Genomic DNA, 12,693 nt, shown 5'->3' with positions numbered 1-12,693 from the left:
TTGTGTTTTCCTCAGAGCTCACAAATACACTCTCTGTTGCTGGGCCGGCCCTTAATCTGTGTTAATGTGCATAATCAATCACACTGAAACACACAAGTTCATGAGCATTTGGAGTCAAGTACAGTTTAGAGAGGAGACTCCCACTTCACAGTGACTGAGCGCACACTCGCTAAGTGATTCCATCTCATATCTGGTTCTGCTGATGGGCTCACATCCAGCTACTGATCAGTATTCTACTGGAATGACTTCTGTGTTTAATTGATGCTCCCTTCAACTGTTATCTTAATAAAGTGGGTTTTATTCACTTTCAGTGGCATCAAAGCTTCACTCAGAAGCCCCACAGTGCTCCACTATGATTAAACTGAGCTCATACTGCTTTTGGATATCTGTCTGAAATATAGTCAAATAGAGTCAGTGGGTTGGTTACCTGTGAGATAGTGCCCACTCCAGACTGATTTAATTCTATGTTTACCTCGACGTGCATACAATTTATCATGTGTCACAAGAGTGCCAGGCAACCATTTGGCCCTAAATGAAGAAGGATGGATTCAGATCAGTGTCTTCCCCATCATTCATTTAGAGGGTCGGCCCCCCTGCTTAAGAGAGTGAAGCAGTGCATTTCTCTGTTGCTCTTATTTGATTCAATGATGAGTTACATTAAACAACGTCATGCAGTCAGTTAAAATTGTGTATTATTTTACTTCTTTTTTTTTCCAATTCCTTTAAGTACAGAGACCTCCCACATAAGTTATGATCATGACCTAAAAATACTGGAGAATACAGCAAAAAAAGGCCTGAAAGTCAGCGGTTCAGATCTACATCCTGGTTTCTTTGCCATCACTCTAAGGCCATCTGTAATGTCTGTGAAGGTGTTGCATTTGTTTTACAAAGTAAGAACCGAAATGTTAAAGTCAAGCCTAAAGTTTTCTTCTATATCAAAGTATGATCCCCATTTGTTTTTTTCACACACTGACACAAACAAACAGCTTCATAATTAAACACTGGTGATGAATTGGTATTGTGTGTTTAATGATATAACAGAACAGATCAGTATCAGGACTGCTAAAGCTCGATTCCTTGTAGGTATGCTTCAAAGAGAAGAGTGAATGGTATCAATAAGTTATCTTTTCAAACACACATGCACAAAGAAGACCATGTTATCTTTAACAGTGCAAGGACACAGTTCTGTAATCCAAGCAGAGAATTTTAAAACAGCAATGACAGAGAAACTTTATTGGAATTGGATTGGTCTCACCATTCGAAGGCCTGACCTACTCAGCCAAGGTTTTATTGGCAATGATATGGGCCCAGTGGACTCGATCACTGAAAACCTGTCATTTAAACAAAACCCGAGAATTTAAATTAAAAGAGAAGTAGAAAACTCAGCACGAGTGGCCACTTATACAAAGCATTTTGTTTTCCACAGCTGGAAATAATAAGTCACCAAACAATTTGACTTGAAGTCAAGAGTAATTCATCTAACTGTAAATATCACTGGGAAATTATTTGCTGTTTAGAGTTCCCGTAAGTGTTCTGATTTATTTCTTTTGGTTTTATACTGCACTTGTAAAAAAAAAAAAAAAAAAAAAAGAATTTTGTTGACTATTACGGGCCTTTAGTTCAAACATTAACCCCAGGCTCCAACCATATTTATCACTGGGCTCCGTGATGCTGATCCAATTTTGATTTGTTGTGTTTAATACAGACAGGCTGTAAGCAGGAAATGGAGTCCCATGAACATTAAGTTTAGTTTTATTGCCCTGCAAGCTTTTGCAAAAAGCTCCCCTATGACTCATGATTTTATAACAAAAACCTGGTGGGTCAAGAGAGGACATGATGATTTATAGGTTTTTATTATTATTGTGAATTATTTTAAATAAATAAAAAAAGACAGATCCAAACAAAGCTAATCATCAAAAGATGTTTCTGTTAATAATTCTGCAAAAATACAGAGACTGGAATAATTGAGTACTTTTTGTTTTTACAACAAAAGTATTTTTCCATCAAGTGATAAATGAATATCTAGGTTTTAATCCGCCTCTTGCTTTGTTTTATCACTGAGAGCCGAGAGGTGCTGAACTGCACATACATTCGAGTGATGAGCTGAAGGTTTGTCTTTGGTTGAGATGATCAGCCACTGGAATAAATCTTCAGGATCTTATATTCTAAATAAAGCTCAAAGGAGGAAACGTGTTCTGGTCTGGTGGCTTGATGTCGCTAGGGAGACGTTCACATCACTGAAGAAACAGGGAGAATGTAGCATGTGGTAATTAGCATCCACGATGTAGAGCACAGGATATGAATACAGTTGATCTAAAGGCAGGGTTGCCATAGAGTCTGTTGTGGAGCGTTTGGTCAATATGGCAACATAATGGGCTCAGCAGTATATGGATCCACCTTGCTGCACGGGTGGTCTGTTTCTCTCTCTGACTATAGGTAATGGTTTGTTAGCTTAACACAAACAGAAGATAAGAGAAGGGATGTAGTCAATGTGCTGCTGGCTTGTTATGCTTCTACCTGCTGAGAGCTGTCATGTTGATGGAAACCTTTCTGCCTCTTCAATCACTCAGTCTCACACCCTTAATACATCCTCAGCTTGAATCATGGAGGCACATTAGGAACTCTAACTGAATATCTGCTAACTTTTAAGCAGAGCATTAACTTGGAACAACTGAAATATTTTAATAGATAGCTGAGGGAATGGAAGAAATTGAAGAGCAGACTCACTTAACCATCTGCTGTGTCTGTTGAGGGCAAAATTATCTTAGCCTTCGAACATGAGAGATCTGCAATTATGGGTTTTTTTTTGGTGGGGTTTTACAGATCTATCTCATTCTCATAAAAGTTGAACACATTTCTGTCTGTCTTTTTTCAGCTTCAGGCAAATTAAAATGTTCAATCACTCAAAAATGAAGAATGTCTAAGCTCTGTTAAGGCCTTTTTGTTATGGGTAAACATTCAGGGTGCCTTTTTGTTAGAGTCGTCATGCTAATGTTCTGATTTGGAACTTCAGAAGCAAAAGTTAAATTGGAGTTGAGATAGGATGTCTAACAGTGTGCTGTTAATATCACTTGCTTCCTGTTTTCTGAGAATTATAGAAGCCAAGTCTTTGTCAGATGACTCAGTAGGTTCCCAGATATGCCTCTTTGCCCTCCACAAGGACTGTTTCTCTGCATACCACCAATGCTCATTGTAGGACTGTGTTATAGTACAAACTTAAAACAGAAAGGATGTCCTACTCACATATTGTGTGCATATGACCAAATCAGTAAAAGAAAAAAGGGGAACATTAAGGAATCTGCAATCCTTTCAGAATAAAAGAAATCGTAAAAGTTATATACCAAATGTCTTTTGTATTTTTGTTTAAATGGAGGCCAGATTTATTGGATGATCACTAAAAGGGATTTTTTTGGGGGCTGCAACGAGGACTATAGCCTCTGTAGATGGGACACGTGCTTGAACCACTGACCTTCACTAGCACCCAAAGCCTGCAACTTCTTAAGACGTTTTTCTCGTTCTTATTGATTGTAACATCCATCAGCATCTTATTCTAAAGCCCCACGCAAACAACACTGGGAGATTATAATTGAGCCGAGAGGCTTAAGACTAATATGTATTTGCGAATCTTTCTGATGTAACATTAGCATCTACTTCCATGAATGAGTTTTTCACTAAATTTCATGAAATGGCAAACTCATTTCCAGCTGAATATTGTGATCCATTATCTAAGAAAATCTTGGACCAATTAAGTTTAAACATAATTCTTTTCTCAGTCAGTAAATAAATTCTATGCATGCAGGGAGGGAGAGACTGCTAATGAGACAGCAGCTGGACTCTTACAAGTTGAATTCATTATGCAATCAAGGTCTCAAAATCAGCTGGGAGAGGAAATCTTTCAGAGGCCCGTTGAATGTAAAGCAGACCCCAAAGATGTGTTTTCATGTGATTGAGAATAATAAATGAGCCCAACTTTTTATGACACTTTCTGGGTCTTTTCATTCATCGTTTTTAGAAAGCAGAAAAAGCATCTAGATTGCCTCGCTTCTATACTGTCCTGTACCTAGCACTAATGCTGTACGTTCATCAAATGAAGAGATGACAGAAAATCAAGCAACAATAATCAAACAGTGAAATTATTCACCTCCTTACCTTTCTGATTATTATAAATTGAATGTCTTTTTATTTGAAAAAAAATAAATAATTCTGGTTTATTTTTTAGCTGCTCTGGATTTTCACTCCACATTAAGTTTTACCTGTTGGCAAAGTATCATGGAACTAGTAGTTGTAGATGTGATGGTTTGACCCACAGAGGTGTCCACAAGATCACTTCCAGATAAGATATTAATTCTGCAAACAAAATTATGACCTCACATTTTCTGACTTCATATCTTTTGTTGGTTCCAGATCTGTGATGTAATGAGTTCGTCTTTGGGTCATGATGCATCCTCCCACCAAGTTTCTCTCAGCTACAAGGACTAAGACAAAATACAAATCTCAGACCTGCATGTGTAGACTGCTTCAAATCAAAGGTCCAAATGTTAAGACAAATGGGAATCACATTACCAGATGTTATATTTCCATATTCTAATCAAGTCTTTTCCACATTGACTTCTAATGTGAGATCTCTACGTTCACTCTTGATCTTGGGGAACAACAGTTGAAATCATTTTTCAGATTCCAATTACTTGCTTTTTTAAAGATTTGTGTGTGTGAATCAGACAAAACAAGCACTTGAAGATGTAGTTTCCAGTTCTTGAATGTTGGCCGTATGCATTTGGCAGCTTGCAGACATTTTTAAGTCAAACAAAATGAATTGACTTATCAAAAAATTATTGACAGATAAAAGTTGACAAAAGATTTTGCTTACAGTTCTGCTTTTGATTTGAGTTTGCCCTCCCTGTGCATCTCTGCTGTTCAGAGTTTTGCTTTAATCAAACAAACTCAGAGAATTATGTGTTGTTGAGTCTCACTGCTAAATGTCACAGAGATACAGTAGCTGTGTCAGTGATGTCACTTTCAAAACCACAGAAAACCTTCCAGGAATGGTTCCACACCAGCTCTCAACACTCGCAGTTCCAACAAGGTTTTACTTTCCTGCAGGCTACACAGAGGCCTCATCTGTCAGCGCGTCAATGCTTCGGCCCTCAGATTCAGTTTTCTTTGGTAGCCGGCCTGTGACTCACGCACAATAACCAAACTTGTTTTGGCTCCAGGGTTTGGGAGACATATCTAGTGGACTGTTTGGTGTCTGTGATGCAGACAGACAAGACTGTATCTTCCAGACACAAGGCTGCTTTGTTTGTTTGGATTTGCTTTAACACCCTATTCTAGGCTCAGTCGGTTTCTCTTGGAAATGTTTCCCTTCATCATCCGCCTGACCCTGGATTAAAAATAACTCTCCACTCACAGACAAGTAGCCTGGTGGGAATTTGAAAAATGAAGAAAAAGAATAATATGACATGGGACAGCAATGCATGACAAAACTGCAGCTTAAACAGAGGAGCTTGATAATCTTTATTGTCTTCACTATGGTGGGTTTCAGTATTCTCATTTTACAAAGACCACCCTGGTAGTGAGGCAACACAACGAAACAACCCAAAAAGTTTAATTCTATATATAACATTCTGTGTTACCCAGCAGTTATCGTGTGGTATTTATCAATAAACCAAGCAGTAAATGTTCTGTGTAAAAGTGTCAAAAAATGGAAATACTTTGAACAGCACCTTATTACAACTCAAAAGCACCTCCCAACAGATTTTCTCATTTAACAACGGAAATCAACTTTATGCTGCCACAAAATGTTTTGGTCTTATTAGCTCATTTTTCCCCATTCATGAAAACTTTATGGGGGTGTGGGGGAGTTATGTTAGTCACTCGTTTAAATAATGAAGGCACAGCGCTTTGCATAATTAAAGGTGTCTCCCCTGTGAGTGACAGGTGTGCTGCTCACTTTCTGCTGGCGTACCCTCAGTGAATTCCAGTCACTGAACTTGAGCCCATAGGTATCAACACTCTTGTCAAAGTTATATCACCTAGCCAATGGCTAACGTCCATTTTGCTTCTTTTAAACAATCTATAGAGGAAAACAACATCTAACAGCGAGACACTTACTCTCTGCTGTTCTTCGTATCTAACTCTGTGATTGTATTCTAACCTGTACTAACACCCTTGAAACGTAATCTTCTTTGACACTTTTCTTTGCTGATTGGTTAATTGTTTAGTATAGTTGCACTGTCGTTATCTGCTGCTCTGTGTGCCCTTGAATTGCCCCCTGGGTACAAATAAAGTTTTTTTTAATTTGAATACTAAGAAAAAAACAAGTATGAAGTATCATCTGTTTTTGCTTCTCATTCTATTATATTGACAAGTGATTGCTAAATCTAAAGAATACATGTTTTTTGGATAATTGGGCCTATAGGCACTTTCTATTTGCATTTAAGCCTTTACAAACATTTCATATTTCATTTTATTGGACTCTAATGCTTTGTTGTGTTACTCGTAGTTCTATAATTACAGCAACCATAAGACAACAATTTAGTTTGATTATTAAATTATCTTATTTGATTGCACTCTTTCTCCCAGTGCTTTATCCGAAACCGACTAGCACAGGTTTGATATTTATATATCAAACCTATATTATAAGGGATAACATCAAGGGACTTCTGCAGACAAACAAGTATACACCATTTTTAGTGTACAGTCCTGTAGCTGTCAATGACATTGTAGAGAAGTAGAAAATAATCAGATTTAAACTGGTGAAAAATAGAATTTTATATATATATATATATATATATATATATATATACATATATATATTTCCCTTTTAAGTCACCTGAAGAAATTATTAAAAATCAATCAATGGAAAATATATATTTAAAAAAACAGCTCTACTCCTTGGTAAAAGCATTATTTCTAAAATGGCCACACTAAAAACAGAGAAGGGTGTGAGTTTCCCCTCAGATAACCTTCCTGAACCACAGTCAGTCTTAAGAGGTTTAACACTCCAAACCAAACCCCAAGTAACTCGGCCCCGAAATAGCCATGACAGATAAAACCACAGAGACCTGGAAGGCATTTTATACACCTCGAGGTCCAAAGAGGTCACAGAGGTCTGCTGTCACAGACAACCTCACCCGACCTGCACCGCCAATACCTCAGAAGAGAGCTGGTAATACTACACGCTGCTCCAACTCCAAACGCTAATGGTGTTTTGGCAGGCAAGTTTATACAGCCTGTTAGAAAAACCCTTTAAATGCAAGGAACCGTTGATGTAGCGTTCCAGTAGTCATTATTGGACGTGTTGGTTGACTGGCCACCGTGGCCGGATTGCACCTCATTAATGAGGCTGTCCCGGTTTTGACCCATGCTGAATGAACTCAGCTCGCTTAGCATGAGTTTGGCAGTTCTTCTATGAATAATAACTTCCTCTTATGTCCTGAAATGCTCCCTGGATGCCGTTTTGTTCAACTTTAAGTGCTAATATTTTAACTTAAGGTTCAACTGAGCTGATTGCTGTGAATGCAATGAAGAATATCAGTCACCCGCTGTTTTCTACTGATAATCTCTGTATGACATTATCGTCTTTTTTTTTTTTTTTTTTTTAACTCATCAGTCATTGTTGTAGAGGGGGAAAAAAAGCTAGCCACCATTATAATACATGGTGAATAAGGCATTGCAGTCATTTGAGCCTGTTATGACTCGTGAATTTTAGTGAGCTTTTACATAACACCTTTTCTCTGTCAGCATTATGAGCACATTTATGTTTGGGCCTACGATATCTGGACAAATCAGCAGAAATGCAACATGGGGTTGGTTTGTACTGCGACTGCTCTGAATGTGCCGACATGATGTGACACGCCTCAGCGCTAACTTCACTTTAAAGAGTTGCAAGGTCATGAAAGTAATGAAGGAGAAAAAAAAATTAGAAGTGGCCAAAGTGACAGATTTATCTGCACACTCGCCGGTGTGTGTTGGCCTCCGTCAGGGTTGTCCCTTGTCAGAGATTTGGTTTGTAATCTTCATGGACAGCATCTCAGGGTGCAACCAGAGGAGGACGGTTTACAGTTTGGGAAAATGGATGGTGGGACATACATTAGGGATATTTCAATTATCATTGAGGTCCAATTTTTAAAAAAAGTAATTAATTGTTCATTGAAGACCTCTTATGAGTTGCAAATGCGTACCACAGGCTCAGAGGCTATTACAGATAGAAAAGGTCTATTAGAGATCTTTCAGAGGAAGGTCCTTTGATACAAGAAATTATGAATAGAATAAAGTTTTATGTGCTTTTCAAAGCCTGAAAAAGTTATTGTTTCTAAACCCTGGACTACATGAAAGAGACCTGCACTTTAAAGTAAAAAAAATAGAAAAGGTTAATGTGACAAAATAAGCTCAACACAAAGATGAACTAAGTGCTCCGATCCAGCCTTAAACAACATGCAGCTCGATAACAAAGTGGGCTAGTTTTTTCAGCTGCCTGGCTCTCTGCGTCACTGTTTTGGTTCACTCTCTCAGCTATAATGCTGTTTTTCTTTCTCCAGTAGGCAGCTGTTTTTTTAAGGGACAAAGCTGTAAGATCCCACTGTACACGACGTGCTCAGCATCAATAAGCAGCCTGATAAAGTAAGCTGCTATCTGGTAAACATAGTGGATCATTTTGTAACCAAAGAGCCTCTGAAGTATAGGCTCAGAAAGCAATTCTCATTTATGATTTAACCAATAACAACTGCCCAGTATTGTCAGAGTTTTATACATTATACAGTATACAACATACAGTTGTATAAGTCCAAATATTTCATAACTAAAAGTCTAACAGTTAATCCAGTGGTTTTCATGTACAGCTGATCCTCCAGCCCTCTCGCTCGTCACTTCTTGTTGACTCTGAAGATGCATTTAAGCTGTTACCCTGACATGCTCCTTGTATCTGGTGATAAAAGCTTTTTCCTCTCTGTTGCACGGCCTAGCCAAAGTGACAGAGGCTCTGCTGCACCTCTGGCTCTGCAATTAACAGCACGAGTCTGACATCGCCGTTTAACCCTTCGTCCACTTTGCCAGCATCTCTGCTGTCACTCACGTCTGCTTTCTAACTACAACACTTCAATAGTGCAGGACAGTAATGCACTTATGGCTTTGTATGGAAGTTGTTTAGAGCAGTACAATCTGTGTATTCTGCTTTGAATTTGGATGCCTACAGATTATCTCAAGATTCTCCTGATGTTGTCTCGTTTGTTTTTGGTTTTGTACCTGTGTTGTGATTTTACTGGAGACAGTAAATATCTGTCTATTAGGTGTTGTCTTCTATGTTGCTTCTAGGCTATATAGACCTTCCAACAAAAACATGATTGTTTCGAGTTCAGGTAAATGATACCAAGTAGATACCAAGAAGTTATACAACACAAGAAAGTAAATCTGCAAAAATTGTGATTGAAAAAACACAAACTTCTCTAAGATGATTTAAAACACAATAAAATATTACACATGAGTTATGTAATACTTTTGTTAAAGCACATTCAATATTCATAACAAAGCTGAGACACTTCATCGATAAGACTACATAAACAAGTCCCAGATTGTTTTCATAATCAATCATATTGAATCACACAAGGGCTTAATTTCTGCTCTAACGATTACTTGCAAATGTTTGGAGTATTTTTGCTATGTGGTAACACAACTACAGCGCCCCTGTAGTCCTGAGGAGTAATGAAAAAACCCAACCTTTGTACGTTATTATCTTTTGCTCATAACATAATTATCATCTGCGCAAAATATTGTTTTGCTTTTTGGGACTTCATTGGCTCTGTACACTGTTGTTTAAATATAAAGTAACTAAAATGTACAGTATATACAAAAGAAGAATATTTTCACCATGAGTATTTGTCTGTATCTCCTCTTTTAAATGTGTGATTTGTACGTCAATAAAACCATTGCCATGTGGATTGAACGTGAAAAGAACATGAATGGCTTGTCTTATGTAACACTGATCTATGGCACAACTTGAGGTCAAACACAAGTCGAAGAAGAGGCCATGTGGAAACGCTGCCCCCGGTCACAGGTCAGACCCCGGTACACCAGATAATGAGAATTGAGTGAGGTCAGTGAGCAAGGAGTGGGACCATGCATAAAGATTTCAATACCAATATGTCAATATTATTGTTATGCTCTGAGAGTTTTCTCTCTTTAAATTCACCTTCGAGAGAAGACCCCTGACCCTCTCCCCTTAATTATGGTTGTTCAGAACTGTTCAGGGAATGACTGCATTTTAAAAGAGTACAACGCACAGACGGAGCTCATCATTTATGCATTTGGATGAACAATAACCATTGTTAGTATTTTACATAATGAATGCACTCCAGTAAATATTTGCCTGACCTTTGATTTCCCAAAGTGTTGGCCTTCTTCTTCGTCGTGCACCATCATTTGTGTATGATGTAGGAGTTTCAGCAGGCTCAATAATACAAACGCCTTAAATGAGTCAGAATCTGTGGACTATGTCTTCTCTTTTTAGTGGACCAGACTCACAAACTCAATCAGAGAGCAAACACAGTGCATTAATATTCAAAACAGCCACTGTGTGAACCTGCGTCTGAATTTCAACAGCTTGTTTCTTCATCATTCCTTCAGCCTCTTGTTTCAGCTACTGCGCATGAATATCAACACACATAGTCACCTCCTCCCCCCCACATCTAAACAGCAAAGCTCAAATCAATTAGCATATCTACGTCGACGAGTTATGATAAATAACAATGCACTCCTATAGTGACATTTACATACACGTGAAATAATGTTTAGGGCTGTTTTATCTGCTGCAAACATGCCGTGAGTGAAATGTGCAGCCATGTTCGTGTTTTTCTCTTTTACTTGTGTGGCTGTTTGGAAAGTGTTCCCCTATTTTTCTTAAAGGGGGTCAGGATGCACCGACTGAGGAAACTGATATTAGCATTGACAGAATAATGGGACCAAATGCGAGCTGGCTTTTTGCCTCTAGTGTCTAATGGTTACAGTGTTGAAGCACACAGGGGTCATACATGGAGTTAGAGCGACAGTTGACAAGTAGAGAGTGTGTGTGTGTGTGTGTGTGTGTGTGTTTGTGTGGGTGTGTGTGTGTGTGCGTGCGTGTGTGTGCACGATTCGCTATCTGTAAGCCTCCCCTTGATTATCATCTGTTCCGTGGAATCTGATATGAAGGGAAACTGGCATCAAAGGCCTCATCAACGCTGCTTCAAGGAACCTGCTTCTGTCAGCCTCTCTCTCTCTCTCTCTTTTCTCTCTCTCTTCCTTGCTCACCCACACGTAAACATATAACAATAGACACACACGCTTCACGGTGTAAACACATTAACATTCACACTGTACAAACTCTTACTTTCTCTTTCAAACTCAGCCTCTCTCTAACAATCACACAGGCATATGTTGAGATCAACACAATTTAAAAGGCATAAAAACACACACAAACACTGTACAAACACACACACAGAGCTGAGCCAAGGGGCAGAGCAAGTCAGTGTGAACCCGGGGGAGAGAGATGTCACTATGACAGACAGGCCAAATGAAAATAAATGCAGAGTTTTTCTGCACCGCGGATCAGAAAACAAGACACTTCTGTGCACGCAGCGCGGCCGCATGCTGCTGTTTATTTTGGAAAGTAGAACATAATTATTCGGCTGCCAGTGCTGCTGTTGGTGTTATTAATCAGTTAAACTCTCTACTGGAAACTGTTCGATATGAGGTTTTTGAAGGGGGTAAGTAGGGGGATGAGGTCAGTCAGTGCGCTCAGAAAGTCAGATTAAAGCCTTTGCTCCATTCAGATGCCAAAGCTTTTCGCTGAGTTTGAAATAAAAAGCTAAACTTAACATTTGAAGATGTTTTTGATCGTGTCTTTAACTGAATGGGACCTCTTTACATCCCTCAGATTATTCTGAATCTCTGACGTATTTGCATTTTTTTCATAGCGCAGGCTAAATCAAAGACAGTTTACAAGTATTCCTAAAGTAGACGGTTTACTGTCGAGTTTGAACTACTGTGTTGTTAATACTTAATAACACTCACAGCACGTCCAACAACTGACGACAGTGTCATTCTTATTAGAAAAACGTGACCTTTGAGATACAGTACAAATGCTAAAGGTAGAACAAAGTTTAGTGAGAGAAAAATGTGCTTGTCAAACGTGTGTTGTTAAAAAATGGTAGTAACATGTTAGTGGACCGTATGACATAGACCAGTGCTTCTCAAAGGGTGGGTCGGGACCCTAAAGTGGGTCACAGAGCTGTTTTCAGTCAGTTGCTGAATGTGTGCCAAGAAAAAGAAACCTGTGAAGTAGCCTGTTTAAACCCGTCAGTTCAAAAAACTGTACCGTCTGAAGTCCAAACTGTAAAGTTTTTCACTAACTCAACCTGGTTGGTTAAAAGTTAACATTTTCACAATGGAGTTGGTGCTTCCTGAGGCTAGACCTTCTGAGAACCACTGACATGGAAAAATCAGAAGGCACAGAAAGTATAAAAAGATCCTCACGTCAGAACAGCTTAGAACAAAAGTAAACTCGCCTATAGCAAGAATTTAGAAGGGATTCATGGAAATCAAATTCATTGTCTAAAACCCCAGATAGAAAATAGTTTAAGCTGCTTCTTCTTACATTCGTATGAGGTGTGTCTGTCCCAGTTGAAAAGTATGAGTTAGAGCGGGAAGGTGACACTGAGT

At 38.7% G+C, this 12,693-nt stretch overlaps 1 protein-coding gene across 7 annotated transcripts in view; it reads right to left on the bottom strand.

Annotated features, from left to right (window-relative positions):
• Window positions 1–12,693, bottom strand: part of shisal1b (shisa like 1b) — a gene marked incomplete at its 3' end in the record, with an annotated part of 101,113 nt that overhangs the window by 25,603 nt on the left and 62,817 nt on the right. For 4 of the 7 annotated variants that reach the window (XM_079347081.1, XM_079347078.1, XM_079347079.1 and 1 more), the window contains one exon: window positions 4,372–4,475. The exons of 2 other annotated variants lie outside the window; for them this stretch is intronic. In XM_079347081.1, coding sequence (XP_079203207.1) covers window positions 4,372–4,373 — 2 coding nt within the window. In that variant the 5' untranslated portion in view covers window positions 4,374–4,475. Of the gene's footprint in view, window positions 1–1,255; window positions 1,519–4,371; window positions 4,476–12,693 lie in introns of those variants that run through there. One more of the 7 variants, XM_079347083.1, reaches the window with a different exon arrangement.

This window comes from Symphodus melops (genome assembly GCF_947650265.1).
Source record: "Symphodus melops genome assembly, chromosome: 6".
Taxonomy (NCBI): Eukaryota; Metazoa; Chordata; class Actinopteri; order Labriformes; family Labridae; genus Symphodus; species Symphodus melops.
Note: the sequence above shows the minus strand (reverse complement) of the source record. Positions and strands in the feature narration are given on the sequence as shown.